Source organism: Chrysemys picta, chromosome 3 (assembly GCF_011386835.1).
Source record: "Chrysemys picta bellii isolate R12L10 chromosome 3, ASM1138683v2, whole genome shotgun sequence".
NCBI lineage: Eukaryota > Metazoa > Chordata > Testudines > Emydidae > Chrysemys > Chrysemys picta.
The window spans coordinates 208,065,714-208,090,656 of NC_088793.1; the positions used below are offsets into that span (position 1 = coordinate 208,065,714).

Consider the following 24,943-nt stretch of genomic DNA (forward strand, 5'->3'; position numbering starts at 1 on the left):
ATGGCAGAGCAGCGAGACGTGCGAGTCACTGCTCCAATCCCAGGCCATCAGAAAGATGTTGCACATGATGCCCACAACACTAATAAATCCTGGGGGAGGCGTGGCAGGCTGGCTTCTGGAACGCATGCATGCGGCATGAAGAATTCCCTACAACCTTCTGGTGAGACTCCAGCTTGTTCCACGAGAGAGAGGACAGCAAGAAAGCTGCCTTTTGTATCGTCTTAGCTGGCCATTGTCCCTTGTTCAATTGCAGGGTGGAGAGCTTGTGCATAGCCAGACAACTCGCTGGCTAGGTCAGTTATCTTAGCTAGGGTTACCATCCGTCCGTATTTCCCCGGACATGTCCGGCTTTTGCGTCTCTAAATAGCTGTCCGGGAGGAATTGGTAACAAGGTTAAAATGTCCGGGTTTTTTTCTCCCTCGCCTCCCTCCCTCCCTTCCATGCAGAGTGTGGCTGCTGATTGGGCGGCTAGGCCGATTGACCCACTCCCATTGGCCTCCAGCAGCCAGAGCCCTCCCCTGCTCCCCCCTCCCTCTCTCTGTAGTCCTCTGTAACACACAAACAGACCCACGTGGAGCCAGAATGGTAAGAGGAGTGGGGGTGCGCAGTTAGGGAGCGGGGGAGTGTTGGATGGGTCCCCAGCCTCCACCTGCCACCCCCCCTCCGTGCATCCCCCCCTCGGTGGGTCCCCCATTCCTGTCTGCCTGCTGGCTCGGCAGTACATGCAGACAACTGCTGTCTGCTGCCCCTGGGTCCTAGTGCCCCCATCCACTAATGGGAAGACAGGCTGCCCTTACCCTGCCCTTCCACCCTAGCCCTGAGCCTCTCCAACACCCCAAACCCCCCAGCCTTCATCCCCACACACCCTAATCCTCTGCTCCATCCCTGAGCCCCCTCCTGCATCATGAACCCCTCATCCCCAGACCCACAGCCCTCACCCCTGCATCCCCTCCTATCCCCAAACTCCCTCCCAATCCCCCTCCCTCTTCCCACACACCCCCTCCTGCCCTCAAACTTCCTCCTAAAGCCTGCACCCCCTCCCTTTGCACCGCCTCTCACCCCCAAACTCCATCCCAGAGCCTGCACCCCTCACCCCCTCCTGCACACCCACCCCCTGCCCCAGCCCGGAGCCTGCACCCAGCACCCAAACTCTATCCCAGAACCTGCACCCCTCCTGCACCCTAATCCCCAGCCCAGGACCTGCACCCCAGACCTCCTCCCCCCACCCAAACCCCCTCCCAGAGCCTTAGGCAGGTGGGGTGGGGGGTTCTGGGCACCACCAAAATGTCTACAACCCTGCCACCCATGCGAGTGGATAAGGGTCAGGGCAGTCAGGGAACAGGTAGGGTCCTGGGGGGGGGCAGTTAGGGTAGGGGGTTCTCAGCAGGGGACAGTCAGGGGACAAGAAGCAGGGGGGGTTGGGGTTCTGAGGGGAGCAGTCAGGGGGTGGGAAGTGGGAGGGAGTGGATGGGGCGGGGCTAGGGCGGGGCTCCCCCCCCCCCCAGTGTCCTCTTTTTTGTTTGTGGAAATATGGTAACCCTATCTTAGCTCTTTGCTTCATCATCCTGGTTATTAGTGTGCTATGAATACGAGCTTAGGGGAATGTCCCTCTACAGCATCTGTTCGGTGAGAGGGAATAGTTCCTCCCCCGAATGTCTCCTAGATACAGACCCTCAGCCTGTGTAGACTGGGCTGACTGACTCCAGCTGGCCCAGCATCCTAGCTATGCAGTCTCCAGAGCTCCTGATGGGGTGGCCGGGGTACCCCGCCAGTGTAACCTAGTTCTAAACCAGCCTGGAGAGGACAGCATGAGGCTGGTCCTACAGGGGCATAGAGCTGACGTAGAGCACTCTGCCGTTGGCCTAGCAGGGGGACAAGGCAGTGGCTGGGAGAAAGGAGGCATGACAGGACGCTGATCTCCACTTGCACTTTCGGCTCCCTGTGACTGTTGAAGCTCAACTGAAACTAGAGCAGCCCTTGGGCTACTCTAACATAGCACAGGGGGACTGGCCCCCCCTCCTCCCCCCAGCCAGGATGAAAGGGGAGTGCAAAGCTGCTGTGCTAAGTTTCCTTTGTGCGGCCCCCCTATCCCCCCCCCCCCCCCCATCTACAGTTCAGCTGTAACTGAGGAGCTGTCCCCAACAGCAGAGCGTGTCAGGGTGGGATTCTCAAAGTCAGTTAGTGTTGGTCTATCTCCCCCAGCTAGGCAGGTGGTGAGATGTCCCTGCTGCTCCTGACAGGCTAAGAATGGTGCTCATCCCATGATCCTGTTTCTCCCACCCCATCCCACTTACTCGTCTCAGCCTAAAAAGTTACTTTTCATAATTGAGCTTGGGGTATGTGAAAGTTCATAAGACGTTGCAACCAGCCTGAAAAATAGGTCAAGTTTTTGACAAGGATCAATGTTATCACAGGTGCAAGGAAACCAGACAGAGAAACTGCACTAGTCCAAACAGAGGGTTACTGACATCATTCAAGGACCAGATGAGCTCATACTCGGTAAATAAGAAAATGTGGGAACTAAGTCACCTCTGCCAAATTTGGCCTTCCAGAACTGGATTTAATTGGTGAGCAAAATGATGCGGGGATGGACTCTCCCACCCCACCCCCTTTGGGGGTTCTTAGAAAGGAAACTTTGAAAAACCCTGGCTCCTGACCCGTCAGCTTCTCATCCCAGCTCAACTCATCACAACCCAGCTTCGTTCATCTTCCCCGAGCCCTAAACGGAAGAGCAGATGGAGGCTACTGGGGTGAGTTTCACCACCATGGCTGTCATCCTCCCCATCTCCTGGGTCCCCAGACCTTCTCCATCCTAACCCTGAGGGATGGCCTGACCAGAACGGGACAACGAGGGGACCCAGATGACATCGCTGCCTGGCCCAGCTCCTTCTAAATCCCAGCCACCACCTGAAATAAAACAGGATCAGACTTTAACAGCAGCAACAGATCCAGCCCAACTCAATTCACTTCTGCTCTTTTCCCCAGAGGACAGTTATGACCGTCTTTGATACCAGCTAAGAGACGGTCAGACAAGGGGGGGTTTCCTCCTCAAAACTCTCTCCAGCTAAAGGGAAAGGGAGTCAGGGACACTGTTCAAATGAAAGCCTGACTACACACCTCACGTTTCAAAGGCTTGAACTGTTTTTGTTGAAGATACAGGAAAGAAGGAAAAAGTTCAAAGGCTGCTGAGTGGCGTTTGTGCCAAGCACTGAGCAGGTGGAGGTCTCTGGATACCAACAGGCCGGGCCTGGCTTTACACGGTTTAACGCTGGACAGTGACTGGGTTCTGTTAACACCTTTGGCCCATGTATTCCATCTAAATTAACATGACAGGTCTCGGCCCAACTTATGGAGAGTTGGCCATGTCACCACATGCCCCGGCCAGGCCTCTGGGTAGATAATGGAGGTGCCAGAGGTGGAAACTCCTGCAGAAACTGCTGAGAGACTCGAGGAGACAGCCCAGGAGAAAGGACGGAAGCGGTGTCCTGGGGAGGGAGGCTGGGAGACTGCGCCACAGCAGAGACCTGGGAGCAAGGGCGATGGCGAGGAAGGTTTTGTTCTGGTTGCCAGCCTGAGTGGAACTGCTGGAGGGAAACGGGAGGGACCAGAGAGTAGCACAGCAACAGAGCCACTTGGAGGGCTGTGGGATCCCAGATCCAAGAGGGAAGAGCCACTGGAATTGGTGCGTAAAGACTCAGTACGTTAGACCCAGAAGGGGAATCTTATTTTCAAGGCTTTGCACTGTGGAAAGTGACAGGGAGAGCCAGGGGACCGAGGGTGGGACGGCCACGTCTGGAGATGGCATCCCAGTCACACCAACAGACTGTTTCTGAAAATCCCACCTGCAGACGACCTTCATTTCCAGAGAGATGAAGGGACTGTCTCTGGAACTAGAACAGCTCTCTGACATCTGATCCCTTCCTCTCCGAGCCACCTGCTTCTCTACACACCGTCTGATGCGTTCGGTTGTGTAGATCTTCTTTAAAGGAGTTGGTGTTTCCCAGTCACGTACTGTACTGAATGTACCAGTGAACTGACCTCACATCTCTCCAGACTCATGCTCTCTGCTGTATCTATTTCTATATCCCAGCCGGAAGATCCCTCCATCTCCACCCTGTCAATAACACCACCAAATAATCCCAACTGTCAGCTGAGCTCGACAGCCGGTCGTTTCAAGCAATGCGCCCATCAGAGCACAGCCCTGCCCTTCCCGCTCGCGTGGCATTATCTTGGCCTCGCCTCTCAAGCGCCGAGGGAGGTACGCTCATTGAACGTGTGTTGTGGAAGCAAGGTGGGTGGGATGAACACAGCAATGTCTCGGGGTCAGCGATGCCAGCTGACAGCTAGGCCAGCCCATGTGCTGACCACCCTGCTGAGGAGCATGTAACAATGGGGCTGCTGGTCTAGCTAAAGGCTGAGGGATGAGGCTCTCAGGACAAGCTGTTCCCTTGGAGGTGGCCGTAGGCACTGAGAAGAGAGCACTAAACAGCTGCCATGGGGTTAGCGCCATCCAGAGATGCCAGGGGACTGGGATACCCAGAGAACTGTCTGTGGGGACTGGGACTTTGTTCACCTAAGGCGATGCTTCCTAAATCACTCCACACCCCCTCCCCAAGGAGCAGGTGCTGGTCCAAGCCAGCCAGCCCAAGGCACAGCATGCTGACAACGCCCCTTTATAACCGAGCAAGCACATCACAAGCCCTGGGTCCATGGGAATTAGATGCTATTTAGCTTTCACTTTTCACACCCTTTATGTACATCTGCTGCCTTGTGGGGACAGTCCTCTGAAGGATGCACGGCTGGTCTCTGTCAGAGATGGGATGCCAGGCGCGGTGGACATCAGGTCTGATCTAGCCTGGCAAACCCTCTGCTCTTGTGTCTTGTCCAGAGGCTGAACTGGGGGCCTAGGAGGAGATTTCAGAGACACAAATGGGAGTCAGCTGGTGCCTTTGAAAAATCTCCCCGTAGCTGTAACAATCCACCTGTCTGCATCAGACCTGGGCTCACCTCCCAGACTGAGTCCCTCGTTCCTCAGGACGAGTGGTGACCCTGGGTGTGGGAGTAGCTCACAAGCCCGGTGCTGCTCAAAAGTGACCCCCTGCTGGATGTCCCCCAGACTCTAAAGACAGCAGCACCTTTCAGTCTTCCCGTCAGAGGTCAATCGCTGGTGAGCGTGCAGGACCGTCTGGGGGAACGGCTGAAAGGAGGTGAAAACAGAATGGGGCAAATCTTTTGTTCTGAAGCCGCCTCTGTTCTCTGCTTTCGCCTGTACTCATCTGGAACTGGAACCCCCAGAGCACTGCTTGGCCACAGACGTGTGGCATTGATGTACTGTTATTGGTTAGACGCTTATTTTTACACTGTCACTTCTGAGATTGTAACTAAGGCATTAGGCTCAGACTTGGGAGGTCTGGCTTCTATTACAGCTCTTCTTCAGAGTCCCTGCATCACCTTGGCCAAGTAATTTAACCCCTCTGTGCTGCTATCATTTCTATGCAGATTGTAACCTCTGGGGCAGGTACTGTCTCCTACATTTGTGTGTGTGTGTGTGGCTGGTGCTCAGTGAATGGAAACCCAGGGCTGTTGTATGTGTCCCATGCCATTAAAATGTACTGCTATTAACTACTTGCACTCTATTAATTTGCATTCATGATAAAGGATTTGCATTGATTTGCTCAGATTTACATTTTGCCTAATTAAATGCAGCACGGAGTCCTTCAATTGCAATGCCCATGTTGGACATGTACTGGATTGGCTAATTGGCTAGAGTGTGAAGTTACTGAAGTGTGGGGTGTTTATTTAAACGAACGGGAACTTGAGATATGGCTCTTAATGGAAATCTCTTTGCTGATTCAGAGAAACCCCTTAACTGATGGAAGCCTGGTAAAAGTAACTAAACCCTGTACGCTAGAATACACGTACACGAGAACTGATCAGATAAGAATATACCTGATGTAGGAACACAATCCCTCATTAGACCTGGGTGAACTATGGTTTTAAATTGCATTGGTCTATTAGCATGAGCAATAGGCCCAAAGCACATGTCCAAAAAGAATGAGTTCATAGGAAAGAGGAGCTGTTGTGTTAAACTTGTAGTGGTCTTTCAAAATACCGGTGCTTTTTTATTTACAGTGTGGGCTAAAGTAGTGGAAACAAAACATAGTTAACTGGGCGCCAGGCTGGGTCAATAACTGGCTCTGTAAGTTGGTTTCGTGTATTATAAAAAGTTGCTTCATCCAGACTTAGCTAAGGTTTGATAATTGGCAATGACATCACTTGTTTGTTAAAGGGTATAAAAAATAAACTCTGAAAAGGTTCATTGCCTGACCATGCTGGAACTGAGCAGTTGGCTCTAAGCACTCCTGGGGTTAGCCTGTTTGTAAGTATCTTGATCAAATGCTTATAAATGTTTTGTCAATATTTGGATGTAGTAAATTCCTTCTTATTTAGGCCTTTTCAGCTTGTTTATAGCAACTGTATAAATATCATTGGGCCTTTGGATTTAATAAAGGAATTCATGGTTAAATTAGTGTCATGGCAGTACACAAATAGTGCTAATTCCAGCACTTGAATTAGTTAAAACTAAAAGCTACATCACACAATTCAGCTGCAGTTGAAGTCAATGGAAAGACTCCTGCAGATTGCAATGGGAGTTTGACTGGACTGGTTGAGCACGCAGGGTGCCCATATGCTACAGCATTAATAACTTACTGTAATGAGTCTTGCTAGTTTGGAAATGTAGTCAGATTCGTAGCAATGTGGGGCTGGAAGAGACCTTGAGAGGTCACCAAGTCCAGCCCCCAGCCCTGAGGCAAGACCAATAACCCTAAACCATCCCTGACAGGGGTTTGTCCAACTGGTTCTTAAAACCCTCCAGTGATGGGGATTCCACAACCTCCCTTGGAAGCCTGTTCCAGAGCATAACTGCCCTGAGGGTTAGAAAGCTTTTCCTAATAGCTCATCTAAATCTGCCTTGCTGCAGATCAAACCCATTTCCTCTTGTCCTTCCTTCGGTGGCCATGGAGAACAACTGATCCCTGTTTTCTTTAGAACAGCCCTTCACATATCTGAAGACTGGAATCAGGTCCCCCCTCGCTCTTCATTTCTCAAAACTAAAAAAACTGGACTTGTTTACCTTTCCTCACAGCTCAGGTTTCCTAAACCTTTGATCATTTGCTCTCCTCTGGACTCTCTCCAGTTTGACCTTTCCTGGAGTGCGGTGCCCAGAACTGCACACAGTGCTCTAGCTGGGACCTCACCAGTGCTGAGTAGAGCAGAACAGTTACCTCCTGTTAATGCATCCCAAATTATTAGCCTTTTTTGCAGCTGAATCACATTGTTGACTCGTTCATCCACTAGACCCCTCAGATCCTGTTCAGCAGTATGACTGCCTAGCCAGTTAGCCCCCATTTCATAGCTGTGCATTTGATTTTTTCTTCCTAAGTGGAGTACTTTGCACTTGTCTTTATTGAATTTCATCTTGTTAATTTCAGACCAATTCTCCAATTTGTCAAGGCTGTTTTGATTTCTAATCCTGTCTCCAAAGTGCCTGCAACCCCTCCCAGCTGGGTGTCATCCGGAAATTTTATAAGCGTACTCGCCACTCCATCATTCAAGCCATTAATGAAAATGTGGATAGTATTGTTAGACCATGCACAGGATCTACCATTCCTTGGTATTTCACACTAACCCACTGATCCTGCAGACACTTGCCCACATGAGTTTGGGGCAGGTCTCATGTATAAAGTTACTTATGTGCATAAGCATTTGCAGGACCAGGGCCTTAACGAATTTCACTCAGAGATCTACTCTGAATTCGTAGTAAAACTCCCAAACTTCACATTCTGAGCAGAGAGCCTGGGTGTGGCAGTGAACAGAGCACTGGACTAGGAGTCAGGAAACGTTCTGCACTCTGGTTTCTGCCCCCGACTCGCACTGTATCCTTGGGTAAGTCACATCACCTGTCTGTCCCCCCTCTAAAAGAAGTATAATGAAACTTACCCACATTGTTTCATTGCTTTTCACACACAAAAGCTCCAGGAGAGGTCAGGAATCCATGGTGCTGGGCACTGCACTGATGCATTGTAAAAACGGTCTCTGCCCCCAAAGCGTTTACAATCCAAACAGCCAAGAGAAAGCTGGGAGTGGAAACAGAGGCTGAGAGAGAGGAAGTGATTTATCCAAGGCCGCCCAGCAAGTCAGTGGCAGAGTTGGGAATAAAATCCAGGTCTCCTGAGTGCCCAATTCACTGTTCAGTGATCTCTGATCTAGTCTAATCCTCCTCAATAAAAAGGGATCCACGGATGGAATTCAATACAAATTGCTAATTTACATTTAAGATATCCTTCGGGAGGGAGCAGATGGCGCTAAGGGTTATTAATGGGCTGAGAAGTTTCCTAAAAGTGGAATGCTTCATCTCACCGAGCTGCTAAAAGTGAACATCGGGATGAAATGAGTAATAGGTGAACCCAGGTGCTATTGTAAAACCAAAACCCACACCTCAATAAAATAAATGTTTCCTTTTTAATGTCACCACTGTGGCTGGAGACAAACTGTCACTGTAGTATACATTTAAAATGCCTCGGAGAGGGAGTGCAGGGGATGTGCAGTCATATAAAGAAGATAAAAGGGGCAAGCCAGGAGTGAAATCTGTGTATCCTACAGCCCCATAGAGGGGAAACAGCAACACAGTAGCAAACAGTTGAGGGGCCCTGCTTCCCGCCATCCCCACACACAGATGTGATTTTGCTGCAGAAAAGCGGTGGGGGTTTTACAACAAGGCAGGTGGGGGGACAGGGCTGGCCTGGATGTAGTTACATCGGTGACCTGTGCCTGGGCTCCAGGAGGATTCACGGGTATGTCTGCAGAGCCAAGCGAGAGCAATCGCATGACCCCTGGGGACTCAGGCAGCTACCCTAGGCTGCAGCAGGGGCCGCCACGGCCACCCTGTTATTTCTAGCCGGCTCTCTCAAGCAGTCCCCACGCCCAGCTGTTACGCAGACATACCCCTAGATCGATACCTGCAGGGAGAGAGCTCCAGGCCAGGCAGCAAAGACAGAGCCCGAGTGTTTGCTCTTGCAGGGCATGGCGCTGCTGCTGTGGGAGACAAGGAACAGTCTCCCGTGGAGCCACCCCTCCTACTTCAGGGCTGGAATGTCTCCACCACAGTCGCTCCGGCTCCAGCTCCCGGGGCTGAGGGATGGAGTGAGAGCAAGAGGAAGCAGCTCTAAGCAGACAGGACTAGTGGTAGGCGAGAGGGGTGGCTCCTGGCAAAGGAAAGTGGGGACAATCATCTCCGGACCCAGTTCCTTCTCCCAGTGGCCCTGGACTTTCCTTCCTCCCCAGCACAGAGCACGCAGATGGCCCCACCAAACTGCTGAGTCTTAGCCAGTCCTATGGTGCCAGAGGATGTTATGAAGGCCAAGATTATAACAGGGTTCAAAAAAAGAACTAGATAAGTTCATGGAGGACAGGTCCACCAATGGCTATTAGCCAGGAGGGGCAGGGATGGTGTCCCTAGCCTCTGTTTGCCAGAAGCGGGGAATGGGCAACAGGGGATGGATCACTTGATGATTCCCTGTTCTGTTCATTCCCTCTGGGGCACCTGGCTTTGGCCACTGTCGGAAGACAGGGTCCTGGGGTAGATGGACCCTTTTTGGTCTGATCCAGTATGGCCGTTCTTATGTTCTAAGGCTGTCTACACTGCAATCAGAGATGTGATTGCAGCAGGTGTAGACACACCCCAGCTAACTTTGATCTAGCTCGCTTATGTACCCTGAGCCCAGGGCGGGCGGGCCTAACCCGTGCTGCCGCAGCTTCACTGCCAGTGTTACTTGATCTACGTGTCTGCACCTGCTGCCATCATCCCTCTGACTGCCGTGCAGACGTACCCTGGTGCAAAGGGCGAGAACTTGTCCCTTCCTTGCACTCTGCTGAACCAATACATGCTATTTAAGGAACAAGTCTGCCAAACACTGAAATTCAGTGACTTCTACATTGAAGCTGGTAACCTAATCCTCTACATTGTCCAGATCCTTCATTAAAACAAACCCATCTGAAGTGGTCACCCTGGGGACCCCTGTGAAGGCTTGGTAATGTGAAAAAGATTAAAAACAAAAAAAACTATTGACACTGGCAATTGTGTGTTACTTAAAACTTTTCTAAGAGTACAAGTGCATCCACTAGCTCCTTTCACTCTCCAAATGCATGCAACAATTAATGAAATGTATTATTCTTGCAGTCCCTATTGTTCCATTAATGCCGTCGGAACATCTAACATCACAAATGAAAAATGAGTTAATTGTCTATACGGGACCAAACTCTGGTCTCATTTTCACCGGTGTGAATGTGGAGTAACTCCCCTGATGTCAACAGGCATCATTCTAGATTGACTTTGGCAGCTGAGACTCGGAGCTGGGCTGACTGCTTCAAAACCAAATTCTACCTGCATGCAAAACGGCATGAAAAATCAGACTTATGCACTGCATGCTTTGCTTCTTCAACAGAAAAACAAGATGAAGATAAGTGCATCGTTAGATCAGTCCTGCATAGATAATAAGGAGAGTGGTTATTTTTTTTAATTATCAGATGCTACTGTGAATCCTCGCGTCTAACAATCCATATCAGTAGAGACAATCGCATAGGGCTTGTGATAAATATCAGTTGTTCAAAGGGAAGTAAACAAGATGATTCTGTAGTGCTAGTAATTCACCTTTATTTAATCTAGCCCAATGCAGAAGACTCGTAAGTTAGTTTTAGAGTAGGTCAGAGAGAACAGTTTGTTTATACCAGATACAATGTTTGTCTACGGATAATAGATTCACCTTTCTTTTTCAGTTAATAATCAGCCCTGTGTCGGAGAATAACCTGGGAGAGCTGTCTCTCACAGAGATGGATGGAAATCTTTGAAAAACTATTTACTCCACTGAAAAATGCCCATTTGTGGAAACCAAAACTGCTCATAAAAAAAGGTCAGTTCTGACAAATCTCCTGACTTGAAATATTTCTGGAGGAATAAACGTTTTGAAATTGACAGAACATCCTCTTTTGACATTTTCAAAATAAAAAGCTTTGTTTTTCAAGTCAAAGTGACTTTTCCTTTTGAAATTTTAGCTAAGGCAGACACACACACAAAAACAGTTGTAAAAAAAGAAAGAAAGAAAAAAGGTCAAAATTGAAACAAAACATTTTGATTGACCCCCAAACCAAAAACTTTTCGGAAGCAACAACAACGCGGTTCAGTTTCTTGTCCTGATTTGGGACAGGAAAAATATTTGTACTCTTGAAAATTCTCACAGGGCAGGAAGAAAATTTCCCACCCAGCCCAGGTCCCATGCAAGGGATCCCTGCACCTAAAGAAACTATTACAGAATGTGATATTATGGAGCAGAAAACACCCCTTGGGGCACCCTGTGGGCTTCATAGAAATCATAGAAATGTCAGGCTGGAAGGGACCTTGAGAGGTCATCTAGTGCATCCCTCTGCGATGAGACAAGACCAAGTGAACCTAGGCCATCCCTGACAAGTGTTTGTTCAACCTGTTCTTCAAAACCTCCAGTGATGGGGATAGGGGATTCATGTTTATCTACAGGAGACCTTTTGCACTGGTTTCAGCAGTTAATATTTCCAGATAAGGTGGGCCAGATCAATGTTAATGGTGCCAGAGGGGTTGAAATAAGAAGAGAACCTGACTCACTATTTGAAATTGGTCTTACCTGACATAAGGGTGACCAGATGTCCCAATTTTATAGGGACAGTCCCAATATTTGGGGCTTTTTCTTATACAGGTGCCTATTACCCCCCATCCTCGTCCCGATTTTTCACACTTGCTGTCTGGTCGCCCCACCTGACACGTACGCTCAGATCAGGGACAATCCTGGAGAATGCCACGTGGAAACAGTGGGAGTATTTCCCTAGAATGCTAGAGGCCAAATTCCACCCTTGGGTACGTGCCTGGTACTTCCAGGGGACCCGGTAGGAGTTGCAAAATGCCTCAGAGAAAAAACATGGGTCCAGCTGTGATCCAATACATTGATTATGATTGTTGTTGTTATGCTGTGCGTCGGCCAGTCCCACGGCCTCATTGAGTCTGTTGAGCATAGTGGCTGTCATCCATTCAGGCTAAATGAAGGAACAATTAAATGTCTCTATGGTTAGTACTAGCGGATACAATGGGAAACCACTGCCCAAGGACCAGACCATATACAAACCTGGACAGTAGCAGGGCCATGAACTCCAAGGGATTTCCTGGGGTTCTGATAACAAGCACAGGGGCAGGAGATAGAGACTGCAGCTGTATGAGAGAGAAGCAGGGCTGCAGAAAGCCAAAGAGACAGCCAGAACAAGCATTGGCAGCGTGGCCCTGAGAAAACACCTAGGGATAGAGTTTTGGGCAGAGTGCTAGCTGGAAAAGGCTTGGAACTGTGAGCAAAAAAACTAGCTCCTGTTGTTCGATATAATCCTGGTCATTTACAAAGAATGTACAAAGTCCTTTTTTCTCTGAACACAGTAGGCATCAAGGAAATACCTGAGTCCTCATCAACTTCGCCTACTAACACACACACACACACAAAACCTCAACCCTAACGCCGCCTTGAATATGGCTAATCCTTAGGCCTAAACACTCTGATTATAATGATTACTGTAACTCTTCTACCAGGTATTGTCAGCAGCAAAAACAGCCGGGTCCAGCTTTCTAGGAGCTCCTTCTCAAAAACCTTAAACAACACTAGGTCACACCCCCATCCAGAAACCTGCAGGCCCTTGAGAGACAAACTTCCCCACGCACAAGCACTGAGTCCAAGGGCTTAAAACAAATAATGTTATTGAGAGGAAAGGAAAAGGAGGGGGGGACAACAGACTAAATTTGGGAAAACCAGAGGCAATTAATAAATTAATATTATTAGGCAAGACTCTGCCCTGCCCCAGGCTGTCTTAACACTAGCCCCAATCTCAGTTGTCTTCTGGTGCTTGTGAGTGGCTGGTGCATTACAGCCATATCCCTCCCCCCCAGTTCCCCGCTCACAGTTTGTACTCTTGGGTTGGTGGAGTCCAAGGACGCTGGAAGGTCAGGGCTGCTCTGGAGGCTCTACCCAGCCGGCGTGATTTCAGCTTTCATCGCCAGACACATAGACTGTTGCTCTCTCTACACCATGGCTCACCTGGAAGCTCCCTCAGACCTGCTGTTTGCTAGCAGTCTCAGCAAAGAGTACGCAGCAATATCTAAGACACTTTTCTCTTTCTTCTCTTAGCCTTAGCCAGACTCCCTTACCCACCTCTTCCTGACGTTAGTCTCGGTCAGGGTGACCCCGGCACATGTGGCGTGTGCCTCTTGTCCCTTCACTTCCTACTGGGGTCAGTAACAGTTTATAAGCCCCAAACTCAAAACTTCCCTGGATTTTAACCAAAATGCCCCAAACTGTTCCATAACTGAAATGCAAATGAGGCCTGGCCCACTCAGTCACCTCCCCTTGTTCTCCGGCAGAAGGAAGCAGAGAGTTCCCCTTTGGAGTCCCGGCCCCTCTGCAATTCTCAAGCAGCTCTGGGCCACACTTCTTCCAGTTCACCAGCAGTGTCCACAGAGCTCCCTGTTCTCCAGGGCTTCAGGCCCATGGCCTACATGACAGCAGCACCTGGAGCACTGTACCTACATAGCACACAAGACAGTGCCTGCTAGGAAGAGCTCGCAGTCTAAACAGCCAAGACAGACAGAGAGCAGGAGACACAAAGTATTGGCTCCGTTTCACAGGTGAGGAACTGACACACACAGAAATGAAGTGACTTGTCCAAGGGACACGGAGTCGATGGCAGATTCCGGAACGGAAGGAACCCAGGAGTTCTGGGCCCAATGCCAAAGTCCCAACCACAGACCCGTCCTTCTGGTGTCACTTAAGCAAAAGCTGCCCAGTAAAAGAGAAAGAACAGGTGGGTGAGATTAACATGTTATCTGCAAAATTAATGCTAGCCCTGGTTGATTTGGCTGTTGCTTCCTGGGGAAAAGCACTGGAGAGACTTATTCAGCGCAGTACTAAACAGGTCACTTGGATGAGATTATCACCATCATAAACTGTAAATTAGCAATCTTTATGTAAAGAGAAGAAAAGCCATGTGTCGGGGGCATAAATCAACTCTTCGTAAGCCCACCAACTCTGCTTCTTTATATCCTATGCAAAGAGAGTCCTTATAAGGAATGATGGAGACCTCACTCCACAGTGTAAGGGTAGAGAGGGGTTCCGGTGCCATACCAGACCAAGAACGCAGACCAAGAAGTTGGTTCATTTCACCAGCCCTTGGGTATGGCCTGCACAGACGGCAGGGTCTTCTATAGATAACCAGCCCAACCTGCCAGTAGAGTGAAACAGTTCAAAATCTCTGCTCCACTCAAAGTTTGCTCTTGATTCTACATGGAAGGCGAATGGAGGCTACGGTGAAGGGCGTCAGTGTAAAATTCTAAAGAGAGGGACTCAAAGCCTGGAGCATGGCAGGTTTACAGCATCACAAGGCGTCCTCCCTCTCTAAACACGAACCTCATCATTAAATCCGACCGTCTGTAGTAAATTGCCCTCTAGCTCCCTCAAGTGGGTCATTACTAGAGACAGTTTATTTCTAGCTCTATTACAAAGAGAAATCAAAAGGAAAAAGGTCTGGTTGCTTCAAACTTCCTGCTCCTCCTCTGGACCCAAACCAGACCTGTTTTGGCTTCATTGTTCTGTAGGGATGTTCTCCACCGGCAAAAGCCTGAGAAAAAAGATGAGCTATAAACAGTGCCTTAGAAGTCTAAGAAACAGACTCAGGATCTCCGCTGAGAATGCCTGGCCCCGGCTCCCTGGGTCCCAGTCCTGTGCACAGGCCGCTAGGCTGCACTCCCTCACCTGGCCACTGATTTCCAGCCGCCAGTTTAAAATGAATGTACACTCGGAAGTAGTGTTGTCAGTTCCAAGCACTCAGAAATAAGGCCTCCAGCCCCAAAATATCATGAGATGAGCTTAAAAATCATTTAGTTTTTAAAACATAATTTTGTGGGACTTTTCATGTTTTTTCCACAACCACGAGGACTAGAAACTTTAGATATATCTAATTGGAAACTGGGATTCTCACGTCATCCTCAGACTCCAGCCGCTGGAGCTTTAAGGAAAACTCCAAGTATCATGAGATTTGTGATAAAATCACAAGAGTTAGCAACACTCCATAGCCCCCCGATCCTACGGCTTACCCTGCGTCAGCAGGCCTTGGCATGGACTGACTCTCAGGACGGGAGCTATATTACCCACTGACTTTGGAGACAACTCCCAGAACCTCACAGCCCTGACTCTACTGGTTCTCTGCTGAGAAGTGCCCAGTTAACTCATTTCCCACCCCCACCCCCCAGCTGGCATGCTGCCTCCTTCCTTTGTGCCTCACACCCCTTCCAGCTCCCCAGACACCCCCGTGAATGTGGGGAACTCCATACTCCCCGTCAGCTGCAAGTCTCCTCTGCGGCTGCCGGCTCAGCTGTGTGTGATGGGGCTCAGGACACCCTGTCAGTTCCTGTCCCGCCTGCTCTTCACTTCCACTGAGAGCGGTTTTACTTTTTCCATATGCTCACATGGATATAGGGTTTATACCTTCTGTGCATTTGTACCAGGTGAAGGTTCAAAGTAACTACCTCTCATCCCCTGGGGGCAGCCATGCTGCCCAGGAGTCAGGGATACAGCTTGACAATTGCCATTCAAAGTGTCAAGTCATCAACAGCAGATAAAGTTAATGATAGACCTGTGGTCAATTTGTGTGTGTGTGTGTGTGTGTGTGTGTGTGTGTGTGTGTGTGTGTGTGTGTGTGTGTATGTGTTCCTCCAGCAGCCAATGGGAGCTCTCAGACAGGCAGATCTTCCTCCTGGGGGGGGAGCAACCAGTTCTCTGAGTGAAATACTCTTCACTTGCATCTCTGCTGAGCTGGGAGCAATGAGTTTTGGCCGGGGGTTGGCTCTGTTTTGCTATTTAAGTCTATGGGACTTAGCCAGCACCTCTAATGGTAAGATCAGAAAATAACTTCAATCTTCTTTAAGCTTAAGGTTTGCTGACCGTGTGTGTGCATCTACATGTATGTGATGTGTGTGTGAATAATAGCTGCGAGCCAAGTCTTTCTCTTTCTGAACTCCAGTGTGTCGCAGCTATGGTCTGAGTGCAGGTTTCCATATGTAACTTCAACCGCTCCATAGCCTTTCCCTACCTATATCATGTAAACAGTGTGAGCTGGGGAGACTTGTCTATTAATTCTAAAGTCAACTTGTGATTTTAATTTATATCAGAGTCTAAACTCTCCACGACCTTGACTATTAACTGTAAAGACAGCATGTAACAATTACAGGCTGGCAGCGGAGTGATTAGCAGACTCTAATGAAGCATTCCTTTGGCTCCTTGCATACTCTGCTGATCCAGGAAACTCTCTTGATTACCACTAGCCTTAAATCTTTAGAGTGGTAACTTCAAAGGCGCTTTGTTTTTTAGGACTTGTATTTTTATGTTGATACTAATGCAGAGAAAAGGCGACTGGGGCTCCTATGGTTTCTGGTAACACGTTGCTAGATGAATTGATAGCTCTCTGCTTCAGCTGTGGTTTCCTTCTGGGGTTGAAGAGGGCTGCAAAGAGGTCTGCTTCTTTTTAAGCGTCTGAATAAAACGTGGCCTTGTTCCTCAAAGTGAGAGGGGAATGTTGAAAATTGGCTTCTTCTTACAAATCTACCTCTGCCCAGATCTTCCCCAGCGAGGAACACGTTTAATGTCTATCTGAGTTTGCGCCTCTGTTCTTGTCACCAGTGCACAAAGCTTCGTAAGGTTAGCTTCATCTACCAGCCTCACTCCACCAAATAAGAAACCACATCTGGGCCTCAGCTGCAGAATTTGGATCTGAATTTTATGAGGCCTGACGTTTAGGGTGCAAGGATCTGATGGCCTCATTCTCAGTCTGTGGAAACAGCCCCTGAGGATGACCTCTGTACAGAGGGAGGCCCCTGCTGGCACAAGGGCTTTGTGCTGGCTCTGCTCTTGGGATATGAGGAGTGGGGCTGCAGAGCATTGGACCCCTTTTCTGTATTTCTCAGGGCCTGTGGGGAGAGCACCAGTCAGGGTAGCCCCAGGGCTGCTCTAACTTACCATGGTGGACTTACCACACCGTCCCTGACTATGGAGAGCACAAGGATACTTCAGGCCATTTCAGTGCACCCAGTCAGGCCCTGAGCACTTATCCGTTCTTATAGAGATGGGCTATCTGTGGCTTAGTACGGGGTGGTTGTGTTTAACTCTGGCAAAGGAAAAGTGGCGACCTTACAGCTCGTACCCTCTAGCTTTTGTCTCTGAACAACAGGTGTTTAGCGGGTAGGGACTGAGGAAGGCAAGATACAGTCACTCTCTTCCTGCTCTCCCACCTGGGAAGTAAAAGCTGACATGGATAGAAGATGGAGATTGAAATACAAGCATTTGATTGCTCGGGTAGGGCGACCACCCGTCTGTTCTAGCCTATATAGGTTTTTCTACCATGCTCATCACTGCAGTATCTGAGTGCTTTCCGGTCGTTAAGCACCGTGATTAACATCTGCCACATATCTGTTCTCTGTTCCTCTCCCCAGGGCGAGAAGTGGGGCTAGAACAGTCAACTAGTTCCAGCCAGAGTGTCATGTGTCTCGCTAATGCCTAGGAACAGAGGTGTCAGTTGCTTTGGGGTCAGGCAACTGTCCCTCTTCCCCCAGATTGTGTCCCCTCCCCTCAATTTCTCATAGGTCTGTGTGTCTTCCACTCTCCCCTTGCCACCGCCCCATCCCAGCTGTGCAGGATGTAACAGAATCACACAGCATGTTCTATATGCAAACTCCACTTTATCCCCCCCGAATCTTTCTGAAATGACACCCCTGCCCAGGACAGGCGGGACTGGGATTACACTTTCCCCCTGCAGCCATCAGTGAGGCGATACCCTTTCCATTAAAACTGCCGTGGGGCCTGTCACAGCTAGCCAGCAGCCACAGGGCTACACAGGAAAGACGTGGCTATGTGTGCAGAACCGATCAAGATGTCTTTAGCCTGTTGGCTAAAATCCGACTGGGCTGCAGTCAGCTCCAGTACACAGCCCTGTTATGTGCATGGCCCTTGTAACTCTCGTATCTGAGCTGCACCTCACAATACTCCTGGGAGCTTATTTCCCTGTCACAGGCTCCGAGAGACTGATCATGTGGGCTGACCTCCAGCTCTCCCAGAGAGTCTGTGGTACAGCAGAGACTGGAAGTGGGGTCTCCTCAGCCCCACCCTAGCGCCCCAGCCACTGAGTCATCCTGCCTCTGACCTGTGACTTGGTATTTTAGGGAACGCAGCTTCAGTCGTGCATCGATGAACAATCCAGGCCATCGGGAGGACCTCCCCGGTCCCGCACGCCCCCTCTGCACAAAGGAGAGGAGACTCCGCTTGGGACTGACCTTGCCAGGAAGCTTGTGGTGTGGGACTCATAGCTATGGCAGCATCGCTTGACGTGAATTATGGGCTTCGGGCTGGGCAAACTGGTTCCGATGGAATAAACTAGCCTGCTGGGTGACCTTGGGCAAGTCCCTTCACCAGCCTCTGCCTCAGTTTCCCCATCTGCAAGGTGGGGATAATGATACTGACCTCCTCCTTCATGACGTGCTTTGAAATCTATGGATGAAAAGTGCTATATAAGAGCTAGGGATGATGACGACTATTATTAGTGCAATTAACTCTGCAGTTGCCCTGTGCCTTGGGTTGAGATATTTATGACACACACACCAGCCTGCTCTAGTGAGACCCCCAAGAGATCTGATCAGAATCAATCTGCTTGAGGTTTGCCCACCATCACTGGCAAACCATAAACTTTTAGTACAAATCACTTTTGAATCATATGAAGATACAATCTCTCTGCGTCCATCCCACCATGCACCAAGGTTACTTATGTGTTTCTAATGTGCCCACTGCTTGGGGTATCCGGGCATCCTTCTTTCATCTGAAAGGAAACTTAATCTGTCCAATATGATCAGTTAGAAGCTGGAGTCATAGTTGAGAGACTTCTTCTGACCCTGGCCTCCCCTTTTTTCAAGGCAGGACGTTTAAAGCTCTTCACATGCCTTTTGTGTGATTCCCTAGCCAGGCAGAGAGCTGTTTCACCACTCTTACAAGAGGCTATGACTCAATAGGTGTTGTTGAGCGTTAAGCCACAATGGGGTCGCTAGCTGTGAACAAGAGGAAGAGGTTATCAGGTTCCTCCTACAGACACAGGGCTAATATTATCGACACCAGCCCTGAACAGCATCAGTTTTTCCATGCAGAACTTACCAAATAACTGTAGCAACCACCCAGGGCCAGTGACGTTTTGCCAAAACAGATCAGAGCATTGCTCCGGCCTCCAGCCTTGGGCAGTGGCCTAAAAATGATGCCTCCAGGGACCATTAATTCACATACCCCATTGGTGGCGCTAGTTAACTCTGCAATGCTGTGTCAGGGAAGAGCATTGCTGCCTTAATAGTGTGAAGGGGAGGAAGAGTGGCCTAGTAGCTAGGGCACAAGCCAAGTCTTGTCAGACCTGGGTTCAAGGCTCTGCTCTGCCATGGATTTCCTGTATCCCGTTGTCTCCCTGTGCTTCAGCTCCCCATCTGTAAAAATGGGGATAATGCATTGCCTGAACTCACAGAGGTGGCATGAGGTACAGTAAAAACTGTGAGGTGTTCAGATACCATTATAGTGGGGGGCTATTAAGTACCTTGGATAGATCCTTCTACTCCTTGAAGGTGAGATTACCCTTATTTTAACATGGATTAAGAGCTGCAGCAGCAGCAGTTTTACAGTTAAGGGCTTAATCCTGCAAATACTTATTATGTAATAATGTTTATTCATATACATAAAAGTTACTCACATCAGATGTTTCCAAGGCTGGGGCCCCAGATTATAAATCTGTTTCCATTTGAAACTGGATTTCTTCTCCTTCTACACCTTTCCCTTTTTCAGTTCTTCCCAAATTTGAAACAGCTGCCTGCAGACCAGGTATTTGGCTGGTGGCAGATGAGAAATATTCTCATGAGGGGGCACTGGCAGTTAATTGGACAAACAATCTAGAAGTTATGAGGTGTAGCAAAAAGCTGGAGTTTTTCATCCTTTTTAATAAGTTTGGTCTGCTCATAACTCAGATGGCTGCAAGCTTGTTTCACATCTTGATCCCCAGCAAAAAAAAAAAAAAAATATATATATATATTTATTTTGGCATCCCTCAATTCTTTTGTTATGTCCCCATCAGCAGCATAAACTCATGCTTGATTGGAAGAAGGGGAAGGTAAATTGTGCAAAGAATCTTAAGAGCTGGGTAGGCAGATAAAGGAGAATTCGGTGTCCTCTTTCATATGCATTTTATGTGCATTCTAACGAGTGCATGTTCACTTCACAGGCATTGTCTCTTATGCTTCACAGCAATGTGATCTAATTGCGTTCTCAGTGTAAACTGTTTTAATAACACTTATTTTGCTCTGTGGCTTGGTGCTGATGAGAGACTTGGGTGTGAAAGATAAGTTGGAGGAGACCCAGACTTAATTTTTACAGTAAATCAGCACAAGCTGTGTATGAGAGCAGCTTACAGGGCCAGAGCCCCAGCTGGGGTAAATCAGCATAATCACTAGAATTGTGGTGATTTACATCAATTAAGGAACTGGCCCTTAATTTCTCTCTCTCGCCCTTGCTCATGCTACAAAACTCTCAGGAGCCCTGGCAAACAACTGGAAATGTTGCATTTTCCCATATTTTAGAAATAAGTGTTAGTTTTGCAGATACATTATCAAAAAGGACTCTTCAGCAGTGAGCTGTTAGTTTATTTGTACAATAACCTCTCACTCACATGCATCCATCTGTCTGCTTTGAACAGTGGATGTTACCAAGTGTAAATGCCTCTAAAATTGCTTCCAAAAAAAACACACCCTCCCATTAAATCCACAGTGAGACAACTGACCTGGGATCTTAGATAAGTGTTTTGAACATGGAGCTAAGTAGGATATTTCATAAGCTTCTAGAAACCAGGTATGATGAAACAGCACCTTTCAGCTGGCATCTGCAAACTAGCAGCCCCAGTACAAGAAAAGTGCCCCTCTGAGAAGGTTTAGTTTAATCTAAGGGGGCAGATGTCCCACTGGAGTAGTGGCAGAGTGGTGTTAAGCTGGAGACATACTGTATTCTCTGACCCTGCACAGTGTTTGTAATGGAGCATGTTTCTGGCATTCTAGTTCTCTACCTGGAGAAGCCGAATTCAACCACCAGACCTGGATTCCCCAGACCCATGAACACCAATGACCCCGGAGTTCGCAGAGCCGCTCGCTTTGGGGTTTATCGCTATAACAACAGCTCAAACGACATTTTTCTATTCAAAGAGTCTCGTATAACCAAAGCAATGGTGCAGGTAAGCACAACTTGGTCATATAGAAAATGTTTCTGACTCAGCCCAAATAAGCGAAGAGTAATGAGCTCTTCTTCTGCTCTTGCCAGTCCAAGCGGGAGCATTCCGATTCCTCACTCAGCAGCTGTAACTCGGTGCAGTGTAGCTCTGCTGCCTTCAGTCAGAGGTCTGGCCCCTCAGGCCTAGCAGTGAAATAGCTCATTCTCACGTCAACAGAAGTATTTTGACTCTTTAAAAGGGTCTTTCCCCCCCCCGCCCCTGGGGGACAGCTAACAAAGCAAAGTTGATTCGCCAGGATTGCTGCACTGAGTTTCCTCCAGGGCAGTCAGTGAAAGAACCCACAGGATCCAGGCGCTGGTCTGTAACTCAGGCTAGATCCCACAGGGTTGGCAAATAAAATAGTTTTCCACCTTGCTCCCAGCAGACACTTCCCCAATCCCACTGCAGTGATCAGTTTGTCCTAAGCACCTGCTTTTCAATCCTCTATTTAGACAGTGGAAGCTCTCTGGGACAGGGCCTCAGACCTATGTTTGTACAGCACCTAGCACTGTGGGCTCTGGCCCCAGGTTCCCCCTCAACCCCAAAGCCACCAAGCAACAGCTTATTCTCCCAAGGGAGATTGTTTGACACACCTAGAACACACTGTGTAGTTATTTAGATCAAGTACCCGGTTCTTGTTCCATAGCCCAATGCTCTGACTCCTTTTGGATACATCTGATCTCTTCTCCCTGCCCTGCCCCTTCTCCCCTCTATTAACTCATAGACTTTGAGGTCAGAAGGGACCATTATGATCATCTGGTCTGACCCCCTGCATGCTGCAGGCCATAAAACCGTCCCTACCCCTTCCCTGGACTCTGCTGTTGAAGTCCCCAATCCTGTTTTTAGTGACTTCAATCGGCAGAGACCCTCCTGCTAGAGATCCCTGCCCCATGCCAACTAACCTGGAAACTCCTTCCTCTAGGTGGTCAGAGGGCTAAAATACATGCTCAATGTGGAAATTGGCCGGACGGTGTGTGACAAGAGGGGACACTCCAACTTGGACAGCTGCGACTTTCAGAAGAAGAAAAAGCTGCAACAAGTAGAATGAGTTTCATTTTCTCTTTCCCTCTCTCTTGGGGTTGCTTAGTAGCTACATGTTTAAGTTCATGGGAGTACAGGGCCTGAAATCAAGGGGAGTCTTTTGACTGGATTCAACAGGCATTCGATCACAATCAACAAGGCCCCAATCCTGCAAACATGCCTGTGCGTCACTCTTGATTTGCAGTGGGACGACTCTCACCCGTTCATTTATATACACACGCTAGCCATTTCCATTTCACACCCTTCACAAAACTCAAGTCGACAAGTTTTCGAGACACTGTGTTTTATCAGTTATGAGAGGGATTTTTCATTGACTTCAATAGGAGCAGAGCTGGCCCACTGTGGAGCACTCTGGGAAGTTCCACCCAAAATCTGTAGGGAGGAGGTTTCCTGGAGGACAGATGCAATTTTATTATGCATGCATCCTTCTCCAACCCTCCTGGAGAGCCATTCATGGTACACAGACTTCACCAGCAGCAGGGGAAAGAATTGCTACATGCTTATAAGCAAGGATTCTGTACCCCCTCATATACTCCTGCTAGGATACTGGTTAAATGGTCTGCTGAAAGGCTAATGACCATTTTGTAAGGCCAGGAACCTGGCTCAGCAGATGCTTTAACCATCACTTAGGGCACAGATCCTCAACACGGGGCCCAGGGGTCATGTCTACCCTTCCTTTCCTTATGGCTCGAGGGGAGGAAAGTCTGCTATAACATGGGGCCACAGCCTGGAAAAGGCTCAGAGTCAGTGACACAGGGGTTGAATTTGGAAGCCTTACGTGTCCTTTTCTGCTTGCAGATGTTCAGATGCTATTTTGAGGTCTGGACTATCCCCTGGCTACAGCGAGTCCAAGTGCTGCTTGCTCTCTGTCACTGATCCAACTTCCCCGGCCACAGCCACACCTGGCCTCAATGCACTCGCAGTGAGGATTTCGGTACTGTCTGTTTTCTGCAAGCAGCCGAGACCAGTGAAGAATTGCTGCAAAGAGATCATTCCAATGAATGGCTGTTTTTCAAGTATGACTCTCTGGGAAGATGGTGGGTTTTGTGGTGTAGACTTTTCAACTAAGTGACAGGATCTTAACGAATCAGGTTAATGTTTACTGCTGTCCAGCCTAGGCATTTTGACAAATTAACTAACCTGTAGAGGACAGCTTTATTTCTCCAATCGACACTGGCCCACCAGTCAGATGGAAAGTAAACTAGATTCTTGCTGCATTAGCTGAAACACTCACATACAGTCTAAATGGACCATGGTGGCCAGCTATCTATGATTTCAGCTGCTGTATGGCAGAAGTGACACAAACTAGGCAGCACTTATACATTATCAACAAATAACCTATCAATGCACATGCTGAGAGATCTTAGGGAAAATGTTGTTTGCAATTCTAAGAGGAATAAATTGTCAATCATTCTGTATAAAGACGTGCAGAGTTTTATTTGACTGAACTCGGTTATTTGATTTTTTTTTTTAATTCATCTGGGAATTAAGCTACACTCTGTTCAAGGTCCAGTTATTCACCTTTTCCACTTTAAATGTTGGTTGACAAGAGCTCAAGTCTATGAGAGTGAATCAGCTCCCAATGACACTCAATAGCCCTTCATCGCTGACTCTCTTCTCACCTGCACTTCACTATGAATGTCCAAACCCACTTGGGCCTTCAGCCGGAGTCAGACCCCACACCGCATACACTGATCCCATGAGTCTCTGATGCCTGAGGTAAGGGACTAAGGCAGAGGTCAGAGGTATTTAGGTGCCTAACTCCCCTTGAACTCAATAGGAGATGGGTGCCTAAACACCTTTTGGAGGAGCTCAGCCCTATATCCTCTAGCTGTAGCAGCCTCCAATCTTATCTAGACCAGGCACAAGAGTGGGGGACAGAGACCCACTCTCCCCTAGTGTGATGTTCTTCCTTCTTTCAAACACTTCCCTGCATCCCTAGGGCAGCCAGTGGCACTCATACCCCTTTCAGGCCGTGGCAGGAGCGCCTGTCTGGGCAAAGAGCTGCACTTTGACAAGGGCCTCTGCCTCCAGCCACTTCTACAGCCACCACTTAGACCTGGCAGACCCCACAAAGCCAGTGCAGACTGAGTAGGGACAGGAGGGAAGACATCATGGCAGCCTGCCCCTACTGTAGTTCAAAGGCCTATGTTCCCATTAAGCCCTTGTGAGCCCTGTGGCAGGATGCCCACCCTAAGCTGGTCACAAGTGGCCACCAGACATGCTTCTCTCAGTAGCAGAAGATGCATGGTGCAGCCCAGATCATAGCCAGTAAGTGCTGCAGGTGACCAGCTGCCTACATCCCTTGTCTCTTGTAGTTGGAAAGGAGCCTCATGCTTATTCCCCATTAGCGGGTACTTTGCATGGAGGTAGGGCTCGGGCTATGGTGTTCCATGCCTGGCTGTGATCTTCGGAGGGGGTGGCTAGAGTGGTCTGGCACTCACCCAGATGTCTAGCT

General features: G+C 48.8%; 1 protein-coding gene across 2 annotated transcripts; it reads left to right on the forward strand.

Moving 5' to 3' along the window:
- The first annotated feature begins 379 nt into the window (after positions 1-379).
- On the forward strand, positions 380-23,907 carry CST7 (cystatin F). Of its 2 annotated transcripts, XM_065589935.1 has the most exons (6): positions 380-585; positions 2,415-6,379; positions 10,837-10,970; positions 21,236-21,408; positions 22,367-22,483; positions 23,284-23,907. In XM_065589935.1, the coding sequence occupies exons 3-6, from the start codon at positions 10,895-10,897 to the stop codon at positions 23,359-23,361; spliced, it is 444 nt and encodes a 147-aa protein (XP_065446007.1). In that variant the 5' UTR covers positions 380-585; positions 2,415-6,379; positions 10,837-10,894; the 3' UTR covers positions 23,362-23,907. The 2 variants fall into 2 exon arrangements, with proteins under 2 accessions (XP_065446007.1, XP_005293586.1); XM_005293529.4 differs by lacking the exons at positions 380-585; positions 2,415-6,379; positions 10,837-10,970 and adding an exon at positions 15,874-16,008.
- Positions 23,908-24,943: the final 1,036 nt, after the last annotated feature.

Bases quoted from the DNA above. Each gene is read 5' to 3' on its own strand.
- CST7 (XM_065589935.1), top strand. From the start codon at position 10,895: ATGGAAATCTTTGAAAAACTATTTACTCCACTGAAAAATGCCCATTTG. The intron at 21,409-22,366 runs GTAAGCACAACT...TCCTTCCTCTAG, and splicing joins TAACCAAAGCAATGGTGCAG to GTGGTCAGAGGGCTAAAATA. The intron at 22,484-23,283 runs GTAGAATGAGTT...TTCTGCTTGCAG, and splicing joins AGAAGAAAAAGCTGCAACAA to ATGTTCAGATGCTATTTTGA.